At 39.0% G+C, this 24,797-nt stretch overlaps 1 protein-coding gene across 24 annotated transcripts in view; it reads left to right on the top strand.

Annotated features, from left to right (window-relative positions):
* Cadps (calcium-dependent secretion activator 1) overlaps positions 1–24,797 on the top strand; it is a 1,142,346-nt gene that overhangs the window by 983,117 nt on the left and 134,432 nt on the right. For 20 of the 24 annotated variants that reach the window (XM_076212572.1, XM_076212575.1, XM_076212566.1 and 17 more), the window contains 2 exons: positions 180–303; positions 6,722–6,742. In XM_076212572.1, the coding sequence (XP_076068687.1) occupies positions 180–303; positions 6,722–6,742 (145 nt within the window). The remainder of the gene's footprint in view (positions 1–179; positions 304–6,721; positions 6,743–24,797) is intronic. The other 4 variants (XM_076212573.1, XM_076212585.1, XM_076212584.1 and 1 more) reach the window with 1 other exon arrangement.

Raw genomic sequence — 24,797 nt, 5'->3', positions numbered from 1 at the left:
GTTGTGTATGCTGTACAGTTTGTAGCACATATTGGAAGACATTCCAATCACATGCCAAGGAGTGAGATTACTCAAGTATAATCGAAATCAATATGCTATAAACGAATCTCAAGTAGTAATTTGTGATGTTTTTTATTAATATGTAAAAGTATACTAAGATTATTTCCACTAATCTGTAGGTACTAATGAAGGATATAGTAACTCCAGTGCCTCCAGAAGAAGTCCGAGGTGTCATCAAAAAGTGCTTGGAAAATGCAGCCCTTCTCAATTACACAAGACTGTCTGCTGAAACCAAAATGGAAGGTGTGTTGAATTTGGATTTAGTTAAGTTTATCTTACAATATTTTTTCTTTGTTTTCTTACATGAATAATAACCGAGATATACTATATGGTTAAGGTAGTGTTTTTTTATGATAGGTGTACATTTCTACCAGTGGTAGTGTGGTAAAGACTCTAAATATTGTGAGTGATATATTGATATAATAATAGTAAAATGGAGGCCTCACCTAGGAAGTCATCAGTAACATTACTCAACTCAGACAACCATAAATCAAAGAAACATTTATTGTGTGTGTGTGTGTGTGTGTATATATATATATATATATATATATATATATATATATATATATTTATTATCTAATGGGAATGAAATGGGTGGGAGTGATTTTTATGCCTTTTTCTTTTTGGCTACCCCCCCTGTAATGGGGAAAGAGCCTTTGGTATATGTATGTATATATATAATATATATAATATGTATATATATATATAATATATATAATATGTATATATATATATATGTATATATATATATATACATGTATATATATGTATATATATATATTTATATATATATATATATATATATATATATGTATATATATATATATATGTACATATACTATATATAAATATGTATATATATATATATATATATATATATATATATATATATATATGTATGTATATGTGTATATACATATATATATATACATATATATATATATATATATATATATACACACTAAAAACCCAATGTTGATTGGATTTAAGAAAATAAAGGAAATAACGATTTCCGTATATTTCGATCACTTGCTGTGATCCTCTTCAAGCTGAATACAAAAGACAAGAGAAAACACATATCTTATATACAGAGGAGAGAGGTGGAGTGAGGGAACATAGACCTGTCATATCAGGTAGCGTCTATGTTGCTGTGCGGGCTTTGTGGCAAGTCGTCCACTTTTACAATATAAGGAAGTAATTTATTAACTGCCAAGGTGGTTATATAATCAGGTGACCATTGTCCTTTTGAAATATTAAAATTGGGGAATTGTTTAATTAAACACTTCCCCAATTTTGATATTTCAAAAGAACAATGGTATAGTCCCGCTTTACATTGGAAAGGGGGACAACTGTGAGTGTAGTAGTTTCAGAGGGATCAGCTTGTTGAGTGTAGCTGGGAAGGTTTATGGGAGGGTCTTGATTGGGAGGATTAGAAGAGGAACAGAGGGAGTAATTGGCGAGGAACAGTGTGGGTTTAGGACAGGTAGGGGTTGTGTAGATCAGATTTTTGTGGTAAGACAGGTATGTGAGAAAGCTATAGGAAAAGGTAAGGATGTTTTTTGGGCTTTTATGGATCTGGAAAAGGCTTACAACAGGGTAGACAGGAAGGCACTGTGGGAGGTACTGCAGATATATGGGATAGGAGGAAAGCTGTTTAGAGCAGTCGAGTTTTTACGAGAGTAGTAGAGCTTGTGTTAGGATTAAAAATGGAGAGAGTGAATGGTTTGAGGTAAAGGTGGGACTTCGTCAGGTATGTGTTATGTCACCCTGGCTGTTCAATCTTTACATGGATGGGGTGGTGCGAGAGGTGAATGCAAAGGTAGTGGGTCAGGGGTTGGAGATGGTTAAAGAAAATGGAGAAAAGTGGGAGGTGAGCCAGGTGTTGTTTGCTGATGACACTGCACTTGTAGCAGGAACAGAGGAGGGATTGAGGAAGTTAGTGACAGAGTTTGAGAAGGTGTGTGAGAGAAGGAAGCTGAAGATAGATGTGGGCAAAAGTAAGGTGATGAGATGTACAAGGGGAGACAGTGACAGCAGACTGGAAGTAAGCATAAAGGGTGAAAGACAGGAGGAAGAAGATAGTTTTAGATACTTGGGTGCGAATGTGGCAGGAAAGGGAGGAGTGGGGGTGGAGGTAGAATGTAGATTGAGAGAAGCGAGTAAATGCCTTGGTGGATTGAAAAGTGTAATGAGAAATAGACATCTGGGAATAAATGCTAAGAGGAGGTTATATGAAGGAGTGATTGTGCCAACAGCAATGTACGGGGCAGAAACATGGAACATGAGAGAGGAAGAGAGTAGGCGTTTGAATGTGTTTGAGATGAAATGTCTGAGAAGTATGATGGGGGTTACTAGGCTGGATAGAGTGAGAAATGAGGAGGTCAGGAGGAGAACAGGGGTGGAAAAGGAACTGGGAGACAGGGTTGATGAAAGAGTATTAGGATGGTTTGGACACATGGAAAGAATGAGTGAAGAAAGACTAGTAAAAGAAGTGTGGAAGGCAGAGGTGGAAGGAGTGAATATGAGGGGGCATCCTAGGATGAGATGGATGGATGGGGTGAAAGAGGCATTACAAAAGAGAGGAATGTCTGTTGAGGAAGGACGGGAGAGGACAGAAAATAGGGGTGAATGGAGAGGGGTTGTGTATGGATGATGCTGTGATGCATGAGGGGGAGTGGGTGGGGGATGGGGGGTGAGGAAGTATGTATGAGAAAAAATTTGACGTAGCCCGAAGCGATTTCTCCCCATGTTCTCCTTTTCTGCATGGGGGGACGGAGAGGGGGGGTTGCTGAATTTATGAAGCAGCCTTGCTGTGGATGTGCTGTGTGTTGCGACACTGCTTCTGACCCAGGGCAGTGTACAGGATGCAGGGATGACCCGTCATCCAGGAGGTGCCGAGATGGGAGGGAGGGAGGAGGGTGGTGGAATGTATGGGAAATGGAATGGGTGGGAGTGGTTTCTATGCCTTTTACTTTTTGGCTACCCGTGTAGGGGGGTAGCCAAAAAAAATGTATGTATATATATATATATATATATGTGTGTGTGTGTGTGTGTGTATATATAATTACAGAAGATATCTGAAAAAGAATAGCTTTCCACACAGAGTAATAGATATCTGGAACAAACTGAAAGAGGAAACAGTGAGTGCTAAAACTATACATAACTTTAAGAAAAAACTGGATGCGGAAAGATACAACAGCTGGTCCCTATGAGCATAGCTCTCCTCCCACAGAATACAACTAGGTAAAACTAAGTAAATACTTGAAACAAACTGGACGAAACAGTAATTTGTGCAAAACCATTCATGAATTTAAGAGCAAACTAGACACTGCAAGATACAAAGGTGAAACACCACAGGCGTAGCTCCCCTTCCCTTAAAATACAAGGTAAACTAGGTAGGAGCATAGTGGAAAGTTTAAGAGATGTCAACCCCCAAAGAAAATGTTTGATAAATACTCCAAGGAAAAAACAAAGGTGGGAAAACAACAGTTTTTTAGAGTTTCAAAGAAACCCAGGTGAAATAGGTAAAAGCTTAGATATAGATAGAGAACTTAGATATATTAATGCAGTAAAAAATCACAAAGTAAACAACTTAATGGAAGAAATCATAGATTTAAAATTGGATTACTGAGCAGTACTTAGGGAATTGATTACTTTGCATAAGAGTAATGAGCAAACGATTAAAGAAATAAGTGACCTAAAGAGCGAAACTGAAATCCCCAAAAGAGAAAACGAAAGAATGAAGACAAAAGTAATAATGAAGAACTGAAAAAGGAGGTCAAAGAGCAATGACAAGTAGTGACCGGAAAGGTGGAAGAGTCAATCAAAGAAAGAGACCTCAATGAAATAAAAAATAAGTGGAAACAAGAACAGGAAAATCAAAAAATATCTTTTAGAGAAATAGTACAAAAACAGATTGAGGAAAATACAAAAGAAACAGTTATGAAAGTAATTAAAGAAAAGGAAAATTGGGTAAGAGATACAGTTTACAAAGGTAGTGCATTGTGGTCCATGGTATCCAGGAAAAACATGATATGTATAGATACCAGAGAGAAAAGGAGGAAACACTAAAAGAAGGACAATTACAGAAGAGACCTGAAAAAGAATAACTTCCCACATAGAGTGATTGATGTCTGGAACAAACTAAATGGAGAAACAGTGAGTGCCAAAATTATACACGATTTTAAGAATAAACTGGATGCGGAGAGATAAGAAAACAGGTCACTATGAGCATAGCTCTCGTCCCATAAAATACAACTAGGTAAATACACATATATGAGCTCTGAGCTGTCTTCCGGAAGGGAAATAGCTGTCGATCATGAGTCCAACATGTGATCCAAGACCATGGTGAATCACACACACACACACATTAGCTAAAATTTGTGGAAAAAATTATAAAAAGTAGATGGATAAAACATCTGGAGAAGAACAAGATTCTAATTTCAAGACAATTTAGATTTAGACAGGGAAGATCATGTGCCACAAATTTTATCTGTTTTTACTCAAGACTACTAGTCATAATATAAGAAAGGGATGGATGGTCCAATTGTGTGTTCCTAGATCTACAAAAAGCTTTTGATAAAGTCCCTTACAAAACACTATTAAGAAAAATGGAAACCATAGGAGGGATACAAGGTAAACTGCTGAAATGGATGGACCTTTTGTATGGAAGAAAAATGAAAGTAGTGCTCAGAGATAAGAGTTCTACTTAGGAAGAGGTAATTAGTGGAGTTCCACAAGGATCACTATTGGCTCCAATGATGTTTGCTATCTATGTGAATGACATGGACAAAGGTGTGGAATGTTACAAGAGCTTTGCAGATGATGCAAAATTGTTAAAAAAAAAAAAAGTGAGTACTGAAAGGGACTGTGACTCGCTACAGAGAGATCTGAGCAGGTTCTGGGAACTGGGAATGGAGTCATAAGTGGGAAGTGGACTTCAACATTAAGAAATGTAGCATAATGGAATTTAGAAAAAGTTAAAAAAGAATATCAGGCCAATATAAAATTGGTGAAAAGGAAGTAACAAAAGTGGGATCTGAAAAAGACCTGGGAGTGATCATCACAAAAGATAAGTCCCCTGACAAATATATAAACAAAATTGTCGGTGAAACCTATAAATTGCTAAGATCAGTAAAAGCAGCTTTTACTTGGATAAAGAAATTATTAAGAAAATACTAGTCACACTGATAAGGCCTAAATTGGAGTATGCAGTGACACTATGGTCACCCAGTACTAAGAAAATATAAAGAAAATTGAAAAAATTCAGAGAGCAACTACAAAGATGGCTCCAACACTATCAGAAATGTCATATGAAGAAATATTGTCAATACTAGAAGTACCGACTCTGGAACAAAGAAGAGAAAGAGGTGATTTGTTGACCATCTATAGAATTATGAGAGGTGTTGTAGTCCTTTATAGAGATGACTTACTAAATTGGGATAAGAGAAATGAAACACAAGAGGACATGGAAAGAAACTCAAAAAGGACAGAGAAAAGACCTAAAAAAAAAACAGCTTTCTCCACATAGTGGTGAACGTATGGAGCATACTAGATGAAACAATAGTGTGTGCAAAAACAATACAAGAATTTAAGAGGAAATTAGATATGGTGAGATACAGAGACAAGACACCATGAGTGTAGCTCTAGAAGTACTGACTCTGGAATAAAGAAGAGAAAGAGGTGATTTGTTGACCATCTACAGAATTATGAGAGGTGGGGGAAGTCCTTAATGGAGATGACTCACTAAAATGGTATAAGAGAAATGAAATGCAAGAGGACTTGGAAAGAAACTCAAAAAGGACAGTTATAGAAGAGACCTGAAAAAAACAGCTTTTATCCACAGAGTGGTGGACATATGGAACATACTAGATGAAACAATAGTGTGTGCAAAAATAATACAAGCATCTAAGAGCAAATTAGATATGGTGAGATACAGAGACAGGACACCATGAGCATAGCTCCCCTTCCTGAAGATACAACTAGGTAAATATATACATATATGTATGTATGTACATTGTTGTCTTAGCTTTTTTATCCTCACTTTAAAAAGAACAAACAATATACTGTACTTTTATAAAAATGTGATTACAAAATTTCACATTTCTAAATCTGTAATTGTTACATTATAGAATAAAAAATAATGGGTATCCACAGAATTTTTTATAAGGGGGGGGCAAAATGCTAAACACAGTTTTTTCTGTTAGATAAAATCTAGATTCACAGATTATTTCTAATCATGATATTGTATATATTGTCAAACTTCATTCCTAAGGAGATCATCCAACAGCATGCATGTAGTCATTACAAAACATTTTACCCATTATCTAGCAACACAAAAAAAATTTCCACTGCCTTCTCTTGCTCTCCTCCCCAGTGGATGTCTATGTACAACATGAATTGAATTTTATAATTGTGAAAGCATATGTCTTATGTTTTGTTATTGTTGATTTTCCTATATGTGTATGTAGTAATTAATTTTTTTTCATTTTTGTTTTTTTCATTCAAAATTACCCTTGAAACAGATGAAGGTATTTATTTTTTTGTCACTTTGTTTTGGTTTGATTGAATTATAAGATTGTAGTTTTTTATGATATCAGAGATACATTTTTTCTAAATGTGGTAACCGAGCTTCATAATACATACCTATTTTTTATTTTAGGTGGTGAAACATCTTTACAAGGTAATTTTAATGCTGTAAGCATGGTATATAATATGAAATAACTTTTTAGCTATGCAAGATAGATGTTGCTTTTAGTGCCATTGGCTTAGAAGTAAAAATTGTACTGCCTTTCCCTTTATTAGTAGTGCATATGAAATTAGATACAGAGCAAAATTTCAAGTTTCATTATGGATATTTCATCAATGTCATTGCTCTCTTTGATCAATCAAACTTCATATTGATTAACTTGTAAATTTGCTTGCAATATATAGTTGTTTGTTATGAACTGTAAGAGTCATTTACACGTCACTGCTTATATTCACTTTGGGCAAACATCTTATTTCCCCAGCAAATAAAATTATGAATCTGCAGCATATGGTCAATGCTGCAATAAAGTTAAACATGTTCAACTGTATTGGTTGGGTGTAGCATTTCAATGGTGAATAAACAAGCTAGAATTTAATGTCAAAAGCAGCACCGTGTAAACAGGCCTATACATGTTGTCAGTAGATGTAACACATGAGAAAAATAAAACTAAAATCCACTCTCGGAGAAAGATAAGCTGAGATACAGAGTAAACTGTATATTTTGACCACAAACTGAGGACTCAATGGTGACCATTGACCTTTAGAAGTGTTATAATTTGGGAACTGTTTTATTAATGAGGACTCAATAATTTTTCTTTTAAAACTACAATGTGATTTATATATGGTAGCTGCATTCTTCCAATCTATTCTGTGATCTAAAAGACTTGAATGGAGTAATACAGCTGAGTTTTCTTGGCCGTATTTTAATGAATTTTTATGTTTTTTAATCCTAGTAGGTAGAATATGTCCCATTTGTCCCCAGTACACTTTATAACAATCAAGACATGGTATTTTATATACTCTGGGGTTGTCCTTATTGGGAGTTCTGTGATGGACATTTACTACTTTTTTAAAAATATTGTTTGGGTAACTAAATGTGATCCTGATTTGATTACTAGTTAGTAATTTTCATGTGGCATGTATTGATTCATTATATGGGAGTTTGATATTTTATTTTTCACAGACAAATTTTGTATTGGAGTTAGTTGCTCTAAAATAACTGGCTTTAGCTTTGCTGAGGGCTTTTGTCAAAAACCAGTCTGGGTAGCCTATTTTTAGTAATTGAGTGCTAACTGATTCAATTTCTGAGTTGAGAAATTGAATCGGTAAGTACTCAAAGTACTGTATTTCATTTCTATTTTTTATATAGCACAAAATAGATAGAATACTGGCAACCTCTGGCACCCCCATTGCATAAAAAACATTCTGTATATTGAAATAGCATCAACATTTCTAAAGCTATATTGTTTTTAGCTAAAGAATTGTGTTTATGGAGATATTTGGCAACTCCTCCCACCAACATACCCCACAGAGACAGTGGACAGGGCATCAGTACTCTTGAAAAGGTCAGAGTAAGATGACGTCACTCCTGGTGCTCACCATATGCAACAGTTTTGATTCCTCACCCTGTATTGTTGCTGTGATCATGGAAAAATGAACAAGAAGGTGAAATGGCAGAATATAGAGAGGGCCTGTGAGTGCCTGAAATAGAAACAAGAAGGAAAAAGGAAGAAAGAGGAGAAAAGCAGCAAAGCTGCGTTCAGCACTCCGCAAGCATTTACTAGCCACGACCACCTTACACTTCCTCCACCCATGCCACACCATTCACCCTCACCTCACACCTCATCAGCAAAGAGGAAATTAGAGATTTGCTATACATCACAACCATCAAACAAATGGTCGTGAAAATTTAAATCCCCCATCCTGTAAAATTTATGTTTTTGTTCTTTCTGTTGTAAGATCTTCGGTTGTTCTTTATGGATTTTTCTCATTTTTGTTTCATTTGAAAGATAACATCATGCTCTTTATTCTAAACAGTAAAAAATGAAAGAAATTTGAATTAATGAAACCTGAATTTTGTGGCATTTTTTAATTAATCAGAGAAACAAATTAATAAAAAAAAATCAGAGGTATTAGTTTGAAAAAATGTATTCAATAAGATTTGTTCTCCAGACTAAGCTTTCATTTCATACCAAGCTGAATGATGTGGAAGGATTTTCCATGAAGTAATTAGAGCTTCACTAGAGCTCATGAAATCATTATTAGATATTCACTATGCCTTATATATACATGGGAGGAACTCAATACCCTGAGGAATTACACACTAATGTAAGGGGTATTTATACCTATACAGTATACCCTCGCTCATTTGCAGTTCACTGTTTGCGCCCCACATACAGATTTTGCTCTCAAAGTTTTTTTTTTTGTTTTTTTGTTTGTTTTTTTTCCTCCATAATTTCAGCAATTTCGTGAATATCTTAGGCCATTTTTAGCAGAAAAATGCTCACATTCACCCTAACTGGTAAATGATTTTAAAATAACAATGTCAGTTAATATAAAATAAAGAATTAGAAAAGAGAGATGATACAATATAACTGGTAAATAATTCTAAGATAACAATGTCAGTAAATATAACATAAAAAATCATAATTTCAGCAATTTCATGAATATCTTAGGCCATTTTTAGCAGAAAAATGCTCACATTCACCCTAAGTGGTAAATAATTTTAAAATAACAATGTCAGTTTATAAAATAAAGAATTAGAAAAGAGAGATGATACAATATAACTGGTAAATAATTCCAAGATAACAATGTCAGTAAATATAACATAAAAAATCAGAAAAGAGAGATGATACAGTATAACTGGTAAATAACTTTGAAATAACAATGTCAGTAAATATAAAATAAAAAATTAGAAAAGAGAGATGATACAGTATAACTGGTAATTAATTTTAAAATAATGTCAGTTATGAGCTTTCGTTCCTCCTTCCTGCTGATTGGCTGCAGACGACGTGATGTCACAAGCATCTTCATGCGTGAGAGGCTAAACAGCTCTCAGTCATGCGCAGGTTTTCAAAGTGATTGTTTGAATTCAAGTTTTTGGTGTGTTATATGTAATTATACTGAACCCCTGTATTATTTACGCCCTATAAGTGATTGTTTGAATTGTGAATTCAAGTTTTTGGTGTGTTACATATACATAATTACTGTACCCCTGTATTACCTGTGCCCTATAAGTGATTGTTTCAATTGTGAATTCAAGTTTTTGGTGTGTTATATACCGTATTTTACGGCTTGCAAGACGCTGCATCTTGGAAGACGCACCCTAATATTTGAAAGAAATTTCTAAGAAAAAAAAAGAAGTCATTCTCATACAAGAACACATTCACCATATACCCAACCACTGAACACAAAAACATAAGAAGCAAGGACGACACGTATTGGACGTATTGTTTACATTACGAAATCACTTGTCTGATTTTGTTTGTATGGCGATGATACTGGTTGGTGATTAGTAAATATACTATACATTTTTCATTGTCCAAGGGTGGTTTAATTTTCATAAAAATAAGATAAAAATTTCAAAAATATGGATGTAGATATATAAAACTCCACTCCCGAATAATTTTTTCGGTAGGCGGTGGTCCAAAGTGTCTTTCTGCTGCTCTTTTACAGTGTTCTTTGGCATATCGTACAACTTGTAGCTTGTATGCGATACTATAACTAAACCGTTTTGATGAACTAGCCATGGGTGATAATTTCCAGGACAGAAAATCTTATGACACGTGTGATAGCCTGGTGGTAACTGATAAAGGCACCTGGCATTTGCGTGCATTCGTGTGTATGTGTGTGTGTGTGTTGCTATGAGACGAGGGAACGACCCGTTTTCTCCACACGCCGAGTAGGCTCCAGGAAGGATTATGGTATTGGAAATACTTGTAACAGCTAAGTACTGAGTTTACATAATATAAAAGGTTGAATTAAATAGTACTTAAGCTAACATCATAGTGTAATGACTCAACATACAAATCCAGGTCGCTATCGGTCAAGTGTCCAAGCTTACATGAGCCTGGGTGTTGCCTTGCAATACAACATTCATCTTGGAAGACGCATTAGCATTTTTCAGGGTATTTTTTAGGAAAAAAAGTGCATCTTGTAAGCCGTAAAATACGGTAATTACTACTGTACCCCTGTATTATTTACACCCTATAATGCCACCAAAATGCCCTGCATCTTCTCCAGCTTCTGGGAAGGAACCTAAATGCCAGAAAAAGGTTATGACTGCATGAGAAGGTAGAACTGCTTGATATGGTAAAGAAAGGGAAAAATTATGCTGTGGTAGGGTGCCATTACTGAGTGAATGAAAGTACCGTGCATTACATAATGAAAAATGAGAATGCAATCAGATCTAGTGTAGCATCGAGTTTTTGTGGAAGTGCTAAGATGGTGAATGTTGTACGAAACAAGGCAATCGTCAGGATGGAATCTGCTTTAGCATTCTGGATGCAAGACATAAGGAAGAAAAATACCCCTTTGGACACAAAGATGATTCGTAACAAGGCACTGAATTTATATTCTAAATTCAGTGGAGGCAATGAAGGAGAACCACAACCAGGTCCATCATCAGCATCAGATGCAGAAGAATATCAAGCCAGCAAGGGTTGGTTTGATCGGTTTGTGAAATGTTACCAACTACGAATTGGAAAATCCCACGGAGAAGCTGCATCTGCGGATACAGAAGCTGCAGAGAAGTATCCCGAGACCTTTAAGCAACTCATTAAGGCGAAAGGATTCAAGCCAGAGCAGGTATTCAACATGGATGAAACAGGGTTGTTCTGGAAGAAGATGCCTTCCAGAACATTTCTCATGAAGGATGAAATGAAAGCCCCAGGATTCAAAACACAATAGGACAGAGTGACACTTATTATGTGTGGCAATGCTCCTGGCTGGATGATGAAACCTGGTGTCATTTATAAATCTGCAAATCCCAGGGCTCTCGGTAACAAAAATAAAAACACTTTGCCTGTCTTCTGGATGCATAATTCCAAGGCCTAGATTACGAAGGTCCTGACATCCAACTGGTTTCATCAGTGCTTCATCCCTCAAGTGGAAGAATACGTCCATAAAAAAGGAATGGAATTTCATGTGTTGCTGCTCATGGATAATGCTGGTTCTCACGTGTGGATTTGTATCATGAAGGAGTCCAGATCGAGTTTCTCCCTCCCAACACCACATCACTCCTCTAGCCTATGGATCAAGGTGTGATTCATGCATTTAAGGCACTTTACACTGGGAACTGTCTTCAGCAATTAGTTGTTGTTGTTGTTGTCGTTCCCTAGACTGTCTGTCCGAGCAGTCCCATTTCCCCAAGGAATGCCACAGCCAAAACTGGGTTTTCCCACAAATCCTTTAGAGTGTATGTTGTGTTGTTTGTGTGCATGATTGTGTATAATGCAGTCTTCCATTATGTGTTGTATGGTATGGGGTGAAGTGTTACATCCTGGGGAGCTGTTCACAATGCGGTCATCCAGCCTCTTCTGATAGCTTAGAAGTGCTGGGTGGTGGCCACACCACAGTCTGGCCAGGTGGACTCTGTCCTTTCGTGGGAGAGAGGATTCAGAAGGGTGGATATCAGGGGGTCTGGCATGCAGCAGTATGTTGTCTTTCATTGTGTTAATGGAGCGGTGAGTGATATGATTATGAATATGTTTCCAGAGGCTGGTATTTGGTGGTTGTGGAGGAAGAGAAGAGAGTATCTGTGTGTGATACAGGTCTTTGGGTGTTGTTTTAATGTTTCTTGGTGTGTGTGGGTGTTCTACTATGTAGTGTAGTGGGTGTGATGTGTTTGTGGTGGCTGCGGCAAGTGTTTGTGTGCCTCTCATGTCGAGGTGGTCCTTGACTTTGAGGACTTTCGTTTCATGGTGTAAATGGTCTGCGGGTATTGTATTTGTGCAGCCTGTAATTGTTTTTAGGGCTTTGTTTTGTATGATTTGAAGGGTGTTGTGGTGTGTCTCACTGAGATTAGGAGCCCATGCAGGACTCGCATAGTTCATCACTGAGCGTATGCATTGTTTGTATATTGTTTTATTAGTTTCTTTGTTTTGTCCTGGAGCCGCAGCGTCTACGTCGTGGGACCACCCCCCAACCCCAAGAGTTAGGGGCCAAACGGCGGCAACCAGCCCTGCCCACCGGCTCTACACAGGTGGCACCGATCCCCAAGAGGAGCTATGACTGCCTTGGGGAGTACCACAATCCTTTTTCTCAGCAATTAGTTGATACCATAGATGAGGGAGAGGACTTCCAGTTAAAAGTGTACTGGCGCAATTTCACAATTGCATCGTGCCTGACAGTCATACACAAGGCACTTCAAGACATGAAAAAAACAACTCTAAATGCATGTTGGGAAAAACTGTGGCCAGAATGTGTACATGACTACAAAGGCTTCTTACCCGATGAAATTCATCATGATGCTGTCAACAAGTCAGTGAAACTGGCACAGTTAATTGGGGGTGATAGCTTTGATGATGTAACTCATGAGGAGTTCAATGAACTTATTGATACCCACTCTCAGCCTCTGACAGATGAAGATTTGGCAGAGCTGACAAAGTCTACGGAAGAAGAAGAAGGAGAAACAGAGGACCAGAAAGACCCATCGCAAGAGGAAGAGGATAAGGGTCTGACTCTAGAATGGTTGGCTGAACTCATGCGAACAGCAAAGGAACTGCAAGAGAAAGCTAAATCATGGTGACCCTTACATGGTTTGTTCACTACAGTTCTCAAATGCAATTGATTCATCCATGTCAACGTACAAAACCCTTTTCACCACAATGAAAAAGCAACAAAGCCAGCTGCCAATAACCATGTTCCTAACAGTCAAGAGAAGTAACCAAGCCACGTCCGAAGAGAATACTACACCACCTCTTGATTCTCCTGAAGAAACAACACCTCCTCCTGAAGTGCCTGAAGAGAAGGAATTGCCTGAACTGCTGTAAAGCAGCAGTTAAGCTGTGCCATACATCAGTGTCACCATAATCATCCTCATCGTATGGTACAGCAAATTTCATAATCATCATCATTCATTATTGGTGAGTACAATAGAATTGAAATGTTTTTAATTTATCGTTACTATGTACATTTTATACTACATTATTACTGTTTGTAATTTATCATTACTACATATTACTACATTATTACTGTATTAATGAGTAAGATTGTCTTTAGAATGTGTTTGGGAAGCATATTTTAGTGTATATGATATCATACTGTTTTAAAGCTGCATCAATAATTTGCAGATTTTTGGGATTCACAGGAGGGGAAGGAAGGTAACCCCTGCGAATAGCAAGGGGATACTGTATATTCATTAAATACATATTTGAAAAAAAGAATTTCACCTACTCTCTAAAATGATGCAACACTCCCTTAAAGTATGTCTGAGATAGGGGCAATAAACAGGAATTGACAGGGAGAAATACAACTCCTTTCAGGCAGACCTTGCTTTGGAATACATACTTCTCCAGATTACCCTCAGATCGGGCATCCCGTGTTGCCAAACATATGATTCATATACTCTCCACACAAAACAAGTCTGTCTAACTATATAAAACTAATACATACATCAATTTTTGTTCAACTTACAATCACCTTTGCAACACTATCCCCCTACTTCAAAACAGTTGACCCAACTGGCTTACAAACTTAAGAACCCACAAAGGTGATTCTCCATACCTAACCTAATCTAAACAACTACACAAACTATCTTACCTAAAAAAAAAAAATTACCAAACAAAAGAACACAATCTTGAAAACAAAACTTACAGTAAGATACAAGACCTCTTTACTCTCTATCTTTTTCATCCATTACATAATCGACTACCCACTCTAGCCTTGACCTCTTAGGTCACACTGACACTGGTTCAAACACAATTATACCTTCTTCCTCTATATCACCGATCTCACTTTCACTCTCCATTTCACTTCACTTTCACCAGCAACTGCTTCATCCTCACTATCACTGTCTTCCACATTCCACCTGAAATTACCTGTTCCAGTGTACTTCCATAGGTGATCCACATGAACCACCTTCACTTCCCTGCTCATAGGAAAATGTGATACATGACCTCCAACAAAGCTTCCTGGATGGTATGTGGTCCTTCTCAGGCACTCTGTAACTTTGGTGGAAAACCTTGTTTCTTACGAGGAATGCTGATAATACAGTAATGTGCCATTGCCTGACCGGTCATATGAAGACATTGACACACTCTCATGTGGGTGTCATCCAGATGTTGTTGCAGTTTTGCCATGTACTCCATAGTACACTTAGGGAAGTCTACATCCAGGGATCTTCCTGTTGCCAAGTCAACTAGAAGGTGGAGTTCTCTCCCAAACATGAAGCAAGTGGGAGTGTACCCTGTAGCTTCGTGCTCTGCAGACCTGTAAGTCATCACCAAATAAGGAAACCATACATCCCAGTCCTGTTGGTTCTCCTCACAGTACTTGCCTAACTCATCAGCCAGGGTACAGTTGAACCACTACACCATGCCATCATTCTGAGGCCTCAGGGGCGTAGTGCACACCCAGGAATGCACAGTATTCTCAGAAGATGCTCGACTCAAACTCTCTTCCCTGGTCAGAGTGCAGTTCACTCTGCACAATGAAATGAGTGAAGAACTGACTGATGAGCATCTCCACTACCATCTCTGCTTTGTAATCCAGTAGAGAACCTCTGGCCACTTGGTGAAGTAGTCCATCACGACACAGATGAACCTGTTGCCTTGGGGGGTGCAGGGCAATGGAACAGCAATGTCCACTGCCACTCTTTCCTTTGGAGCTTCAACTTGATACAACTGGAGGGGGAGCCCAAGTCCTGTGAGCAGGTCACTTCCTGGAATTCAAATATATAGATTAAGTTGGAACTGTACATGAATTTGAGTCTAGGTATGGTAGAAAATTAGAGAATAGAAGACAGGACCCAACAAGCATTACTCCTTTCCTGTATACTACAATTAGGTAAATACCACTCCACAATATCTTGTCACATACTGACCCAGTAGAACTCTAGCAAAGATAGGAGAGGGTTTCTTGATGCCCAGGTGACCACGGGTGGTTACTGCATGCATCTCTTGTGGCAACTTCACTCTGAAAGCACGCAACACCTCTACCTACCAACTATCCTCTCCAGTGCTAGTCTCTATCCACTTGTTTCTGCAACACACCTCCCTCCAATCATATGGTTGTCCATTAGTCCACAAGGAACTTAATGGCGGGTCTCTCAGGTGCCACTTCTTCCCAGCTGGGCCTCTCATCCACTTCCAACCAGTGAACTACAGGAACGAGGTCAGGGTCCTCTCATTGAAATGTCCTCCATCTTTCCTCACTCTTATTACCATCTACCATTTGTAGACATCCACAAGTCACTTCTGTCTTCTGCCAATCACAGTGAGGGCATTCCAGCTCACAGGGATAACAGCTCAAGCTGTCCATATTGTTATGCACTCGTCCAGCCTGATATTCAGCCAACAGAGAGCAGCATGATCTGTCCTAATGGTGAACTCAACTCTGTACTGGTAGTGGTGGAAACGGGCCAGACTCTTCACTACTGCCAAAAGTTCTTTCCTTGTGGTGCAGTAGTTCCTCTCTGGCTTGTTGAACTTGGTGCTATAGTAAGTCACCTCTCACTTGTGCCCCTCCTGAATCTGGGACAGCACTGTTCTCATATCCTCTGCACTGGCATCTGTGTCAAGCAGATACAGGAGACTCGGTCCCAGATACGGAAGTATCAGTGTCCATCAGAGCCTGTTTCAGGTCACTGAAAGCTCATTGGCACACTTCAGTCCAGTCCAGTCAAAGAGTGGTCCTTCTCATGTGATATGGTGGAGCAGAACAGCTATGGTTGCAAACCCTTCCACAAACCTCCCATAATAGGTGCAGAGACCTACAAAGCTCTGACACGTAGGTGGACACTGGCCAACTTTCCACAGCTGCTACCTTCTGCTGGTCAGTACATACTCCATCCCTGCCCATGAAGTGACCCAGAAATGGCACTTCTTGGGACTGAGATTTAGGTTTGCCTTCCTCAGGCAGCCTAGAACTTCCTCTAGCTGCTCTAGCTCCTGCTCAAAACTTCATCCAATGACCAGCACATTGTACACTATGGCTGTGAGACACACCACAACACCCTTCAAATCATACACGACAACAACAACAACAACAACAACACTATGGCTGTCCTCCATTACAGCCCCTCAAGGATCTTCTCCATGAGGAGCTTGAAACATCCAAGAGCATTACACAGGCTGAAGGGCATCATGTTGAAATGCCAAATCCCTGCCCAAACAAGAATGCTGTTTTCTTTTTGTCTTCCTCTTCCATTTCCACTTGGTGGTGACCTGATTTCAGGTCTAGCGTGGAGACCCACTGTACTTCTGTCAGCACGTCGAGCACGTCATCAATCCTGGGCAAGGGATAAGAATTTTTCACAATCATGGCATTCAGTGCCCTATAGTTGACACAGAACATCTTGGTACCATCTTTCTGTGTTACTAGTACCACCGGCGATGACCACGGACTGTCAGACTTCTCCACCAAACCCAAAGCTGCCAACTCTTGCATACCTTGTTCCATCTCCACTCATTTCACTATAGGAATTCTCCTCACTGAGTGCTTGATTGGTGGGCAGTTGTTGGAGTTGATTGTGTGATGCACCAATGATGTACTACTGACATCCATGTCTCCACTGCTGAGTACATCTGAGTACTGTGACAGGAGACGACACAACAACTCAGTCTTTTCCTCATTCAGGTGTGTGGAGCTCATCTGTGCCAAGTCCTTCAGGTGCTCCAGCAGCTCCACACAAGTTGTTCTTGCTTCTTCCAACTGACAAGTTAAACACCATATGAGGACGGAGCCTTTATTTGTATGATGTTTTGCTTATTACAGCTTTTTCAAGTACAAGTTGAGATACATATGCTTGAGATTAAATAAAGGGAAAGGAGGGAATGGGGAGAGAAAAGAAGTAGAGGGTGGAAGGAAGAGGAGGAGGAGGAGAAGGGGGATTGAACACTGGGAAAGGTTGAGAATGCTGGCCCAAACATCTGCGGGGAAAATGTTCACAAAGGGTGGTTTGAATTTTTTAAATTTTGCTGGCCATGGATATTAGGGGAATTATGTGGGGGAGAGATATTGAACATGCCCCTATTTTGTTCAATAGTGTTCGTTCCTTGAATGATCACTGCTTCTAAACACTTCCTGCAGATCTTGTCTGGTTCTCATATCAGCAGCTCTGCATTCTTCCAATCCATAAGATGGTTTTCCCTGTTTCTATGTGTCACACATGCATTGGTGGTGACATCATGCCTGACATCGTAACGGTGTTCATGTATTCGTGTATTCAGGTCACGTGACGTTTCTTCGATGTAAACTTTACCGCATCCTGAGCACGGAATACAATAAACACCGGCTTTGGTGCCCGGTGTTTAGTTGTTGTGTATTCTCGTCTTCGTGATGTCTTTTTATCATCCTGCTTGTCTGGCACACTACTTCCAAATTGGTGTTTAACTTGTCAGTCTTGTCGGCAACTGCTACTTTCATGAAAATTCTTCCAACTGTCCTTCATTCACATAACTTCTCTGCTGTGGCTGCTCCCCTCAAGTTCCATGGACTCCTGCTGTTTTCCCCAGTTTAGACAATATACACTGAACTCTTCTCCCTCCTGGGTGTCTGCTAACTGTAGCTCACCTACCTGATCTGCATCATCTGGGAGGATCAAGGGCACCTCTTCACCATGCACCTCCAACTTCCTACTCCCAAAGTCAATGATCGCCTCACTCTCCATCAGGTAATCCAGGCCCAACAGACAAGGCTCCTCTGTACTGGCCATGTACACAGGCAACTGTTCCTTTAAGCTTCCCACACCAATACTAACCTGCATTGAACTTTTGAGCTGCTTGTAGTGCCAATCACACCAAAGTTCACCAAGTCTGTCTTGATGATGGTCTTCTCTGTTCCTGTGTTTATGACCATCCTGCTTGGTTTCCCGTCCATGGTACCATCCACCTGAGCAGCCGATGTAGTGGTGTTACAACAGTCTACACTACTTGGGGGCCTGAGGATTATAGTTGGGTCTTGGGCCCCTTACCCAGTGCAGTATGGTTTCCCACTGGCCCCACCATCTTGTCATGCTGGCAAACATCTGTCCTGTGGGTGTACTCACCATAGTTCCAACAGCATAGCAAGACCATAGGAAGATCCTGCCTGTCGAGGGAACACATCCTTCATATCACTGGACACCAGCATCTCTTGTGACCTATTTGTCCACACTGATAGCACTTTCCTCTGAAGCCTTCAGGGCTATGCTTCCACACTTTGGTGGTCTTCTTCACCTGTGCCTGATGAGCCTTGACTTCTCAACAAGGGAGCATAGGTGCCTGCAACATGCTAGTGATGCTCAGGAACACCTCAAACTCCATGGCCCTTGCCAGTGCCATGTGGACGTTGGTTGGGTACACCTGCTTTACATAAATCTGGAGCTGTTGATCCAGCAGGGCATCCACGAAATAGTCTAGAGCAAGCATAACCACCATGTCCTCTGAAGCCGTGGGGTATGCTTGTCTCACCAACATCTCGACATCCTGTGCCAGCTTTGACAGGGGTTCTCTTCACACCTTTACCCTGCCCTTTAGTCACACACAGTACACCTCAGCCTCGTGGTATTGTCCAAACCAATGTTTGAGTATTCACTGTTTTTCTAATAACACTGCAAGAATATGATAGTAGAAACCACATGAAATTACAGACAAGATGGTCTCCACAATACACTGTACAAGACACAGAAACAGAGCACCATACTTATGACCATCCATTATATTCATCTCTCATCTGTAATCTCATATAAGCTATTTCATTCACTCATTTTTAAACATGGGTTTTTCACTGTTCATATCACATTACTTTAAGGTAGTTAGGGACAATGAACACTAATCAATGGGGGAAAGACACCTCCCTTTGGGCAGACCTTGCTTTGGACTACACACTCCATCTGCTTACCCTCAGACTGGGCATCTCATGTTGCCAAAGATACAATTCATACTCTCTCAACACAGAACAAGTCTGTAACTATATGAAACTAATACAGGGTCTAACAGATAAATCCGTACAAACTTTGAAGAGGTTTTAAGCACTTAAAAAGTAACATATGGCAATTCTGATTGTTTCCAGATACTTCCATTTGTCTAATAATTTAGCCAGTTGTATACTAGCACCGGTGCAATAAACATTAAGCAATGGAACAAGCCAAACGTTCAGCCATATGCGAACTTCGTCGCGCGGGTCACACTCCTAGCGCCATAATAAGGATGCTAAAATACTCCAGACAAACTGTTTACGATGTTTGTAAACGTTTTGATGAGACCGGCGAAGACCAACGAGCTGCTCACAAGCCCAGAAGGGGCAGAATTCTAACACCTCGCTTTTTAGCTGGTCTCAAGAGAAGTGTCAATGCAAATCCAGCCTTACCATTATCGACATTGGCAAAGAAGAGAGGTGTCAGCACAATGACAATTCACAGAGCATTAAAGAAATTGGGATTAACCTCATTCTCACAAGGAAAAAGACATCTTTTGACACAAAAAATGAAAGAAATCCGCTTGACCAGGTGCCAAAAGCTGTTGAACTGGATGAAGTCGAATGGCTCAGTCATCAAGTTTTTTTCCGACGAGAAGATTTTCACGGTTGATGCGACTTTCAATAAGCGGAATGATCGCTGGATAGCCTCCTCATCCTCAGAGGTTCAACACAAGACAACGACGAAGAAACCAGCAAGTGTCATGGTGCTCTGTGTGGTGTCAACTGAGGGGGACGTCTTCACTCACTTCTTCAACAACAAGGAGAAAGTCAATGCCGTTGTCTATTGCAAAGTTCTAGAAGAGAAAATAATACCCTGGATGAAAGATAAGGCTAGTGGCAACCAGTTTGTCTTCCAACAAGACTCGGCTCCAGCCCACACAGCGAAGAGGACCACCAACCTTCTCGAAGGGTCAAATGTGCAGTTCTGGAACAAAGAGTTGTGGCCCTCAAATTCGCCAGACCTAAACCCTTTAGATTATTATTTTTGGGCGCGAATTGAGGCCAAGGCATGTGACAAGCCACACAGAAGTATAACAACCCTGAAGACAGACATCAAGAAGGCTGTGGGTTCATTATCAAAGTCTGAGATCATCAACGCTGTATCCAAGTTTCGTAAATGCGTTGAAAGCGTCATAACAGCTGAAGGTGGTTACATTGAATGAAATTGTTCTTATTGCCTTTTCTAAATATACTGAAAATTTCATAACTCTCTGTTTATTATAACCCGAGATATTAATCTTAAAACATGTGATAAGAAGTTGTACGGATTTATCTGTTAGACCCTGTACATAGTTCAATTTTTACTCAACCTACAAGCACCTTCATAACATTATTGTTATTGTTGTTATTATTATTATCATTAATATTATTATTTATATTATTATTGTTATTATCATTATTGTTATTATTGTTTTTATTATTATTATTATTATCATCATTATGTTCCACATGAGGGGACAAGGACAATAACAAGCGTAAGTGAGGTAGCCCTGCTTTGGATGTATTGGGTATGACACTTTCAAACCTGACCAAATCCAAGGAAAGCCTGATGAAAACCAAGAAAACTGGTTAATATATACCCTTAAAATGTGTTTGAATCTTAAAATAACCTTTTGATTAAAAAAAAAAATACCTAGCTTTCCAAAAATGTGATCCTTTTTAGCCTAACTGCCTTGGTTCATGAGATACTGTTTTATATATATATATATATCCACCAAACTGCACAAAACCCACTATCATACTTCTCAAAAAATTCATCTCAAACACATTCAACCTTTTCCTCTCTTCCTATTTTCCATGTTTTTACCCCATACAGTGCTGTTGGCACAATCACTCCTTCATACAATCTCCTCTTTTCATCCATTCCCAAATGTGTATTTTTCATTGCCCTTTTTAATCCCAAAGGCATTTACTTGTTTCTCTCAATCTACATTTTACCTCGACCTTCACTCCTCCTTTTCCCCCCATATTCGCACCCAAGCACCTAAAGTTCTCTAATTCCAGTCTCTCTCCCTTAATTAATACTCATTTCCAGTTTGCTGCCACATTCTCCCCTTGTGCATCTCATCACCTTACATTTACCCACATTTATCTTCAACTTTCTTCTTTCACACACCTTCCCAAACTATGTCATTAACTTCCTTAATCCCTCCTCTGATCCTGCCACAAGTGCAATGTCATCAGCAAACAACAATTGACTTATCTTCCATTTGTCTCCATTTTCTTTAACTATCTCCAATCTCCAACCCATACACTTACATTTACCTCTCGCACTACCCCATCCTTGAATAAATTGAACAGCCAAGGCAACATAACACATCCCTGGCAAAGTCCCACATTTACTTCAAATCACTCGCTCTCCATTTCTAATTCTAACATAGGCTCTACTATTGTAAAAACTCTTGATTTCTCTTAACAGCTTTCTTTATATCCTATATATCTGCAATGCCTACAACTGTGCTTTCCTGTCTACCCTGTCATAAGCTTTTTCCAAATCCATAAAGGCCCAAAAACCATCCTTACCTTTTCCTAAAGCTTTCTCACATATCTGCCTTACCACAAAAATTTGATCCTTACAACCCCTACCTGTCCTAAACCCACACTGTTCTTCACCAATTCCCTCTGTTCCTCTCCTGATCCTCTCAATCAGAACCCCCCATAAGTCTTTCCAACTACACTCAACAAACTGACCCCTCTGAAACTACTACACTCACACTTGTCTCCTTTTCCCTTGTAAAGTAGAACTCTAGGCACTCCTCCAGTCCTCTGGCACTCTACCCTCTTTTAGACAAACATTAAACAACCTCACCAGCCAGTCCACCATCATTGTTCCTCCCTTTTTTAGGAACTCCACATGACACCAATTTAACCCAGGTGCCTTACCTGTTTTTATCATTTTAATAACTGCTTTCACCTCTTTCCTTATTTTCCCTCTATTTTCCTCATTCATTGTCATTTTATTAGCACTTCCCACTGCAACTATCTTTCCCTATTGTCCTTCATATTTAGCATTCATACATACATACAAATACCAAAGGCTTTTTCCCCCTTACATGGGGGGTAGCCAAAAAGAAAAAGGCATAGAAACCACTCCCACCCATTCCATTCCCTACATATTCCACTCCTCCACCCTCCTCCCTCCCTCTTATCTTGGCACCTCCTGGATGACGGGTCATCCCAGCATCCTGTCCTTTGCCTTGGGTCAGAAGCACTGTTGCAAGACACAGCACATCCACAGCAAGGCTGCTTCATAAATTCGGTGACCCCCCCCCCCTCCATCCTCTCATGTAGAAAAGAAGATGGGGAGAAATCCCTTTGGGCTGTGTCAAATTTTTTCTCATTTCACATTTAGCAACTCCTTAAAATGCTCTTCCCATCTTCCTTTTACTGCTGTCTCTTCCATTGTAACCCCTTTAGTTGGTGATTGTTGTTGTTACGTAAGGTGGACTTAATGCGGGCAAGATAAACTCCAAAACCGGAGTTTCTTCTATTTTATTACAAAGTAATCTGGTTTGATATTAACAAACTATATATGGGCCCTTTGGGCAAAATACAGGAAAGTGCCGTGCCTTGATAAGTGCCTTGATAAGTGGTGTCTCGTAGGGCTGGACCCAATCATGTTTGCCATATACATAAATGACATGGATGAAGGAATAGTGTTATATGAATTTCTTTGCAGAAGACACAAAAATACTAAAAAAAAAAAAGTAAGAATGGAGGAGGATTGCAACTAATTACAACAAGACTTGGACAAGATCTGGAAATGGACTCAAAAGTGGGAAGTGAAATCCAATATCAAGACATATAGCATAATGAAATTTGGAAAAAGTAAAAACAGAATATCGAGAGATTACAAAATTGATGAAGAAGAGGTCATAAAAGTAAACTCAGAAAAAGACCTTAGAGTGATTATCAGCAAAGACATGACACCGGAGAAGCATATTAATAAAATAGTTGGAGAAACCTACAATTTATTGAGGTCAATAAAAGTGGCATTTGTCTATTTGGACGAGGAAATGATAGAAAAAATATTTTAACTGCACTAATAAGACCAAAACTCGAGTACGCAGCAACACTATGGACACCCAGTACCAAAAAATATATAAAAAAAATTAGAAAGAATATAAAGAGCAACAACAAAACCGGCATCAACTCTTTCCAAAATGACATATGAACAAAGACTGCCCAAATTAGAATTACCAACTCTGGAACAAAGAAGGGAAAGAGGAGACCTACTAACTATCTATGGAATTATGAAAGGAATGGAAATCTTAGATAAGAATGATTTATTGAAATGTGACAATGGAAAAAGAGAGGACGCGAAAAGAAACTCAAAAAAGATAATTACAGAAGAGATCTGAAAAAAATAGCTTCCCACACAGAGTAATAGATACTTGGAACAAATTAGACAAAGAAACTGTGTGGAAACACTATTCAAGATTTTAATAAAAAACTTGATGCTGAAAGATACAAAGATGGGTCACCATGAGCATAGCTCCCTTCCCGTATAATAAAACTAGGTAAATACAGTCTTATAATACCTATAGCTAACTTTAACAGTACCAGTAAGCTCCTTTAACCTGCCTCCTGTAACTTACGTTCTTCCTATCTATTGCTACTATCAGAACTTCATTCACCTTGTGTACTACCATACTTGTAATCTACTAAAACCTTATATAAATGAAGACTTGACAATTTTGTTTTCCTTTTTCCAATCTGCATGTTCCTTTGTTCACACTAGGTAAATACAAGTGTTTATATTGCTGAGGTCTTGCTTTCCCAACGGCACTCCTTTTTGTCTGATACATACTTAACAGTTTGTGAAAGATACCAATGTGTTATTGTGAATGATTTTTGGAAAACAAGAAAATAAAGTACTAGTAAATATTTGTTGATAAGGCATATATGTATTGCTAATCTTGACAAAAGGATTGCCATTGGAAAGGCAGTACCTCTGCAGTGTGAACACTTGTGAATAAAGATACACACAAATTTGAAATGGGAAAAAAATTGCTAATTCTTAATTTACATGGGCTATTTTATTCATTTTAAGTAGAATACACAGTGAATGAAGTTTTGATCTTCATATA

This window comes from Oratosquilla oratoria, chromosome 30 (assembly GCF_046742065.1).
Source record: "Oratosquilla oratoria isolate Oo_2021 chromosome 30, ASM4674206v1, whole genome shotgun sequence".
In the NCBI taxonomy this organism is placed as follows: Eukaryota; Metazoa; Arthropoda; class Malacostraca; order Stomatopoda; family Squillidae; genus Oratosquilla; species Oratosquilla oratoria.
This window is presented reverse-complemented; position numbering and strand designations above follow the sequence as displayed.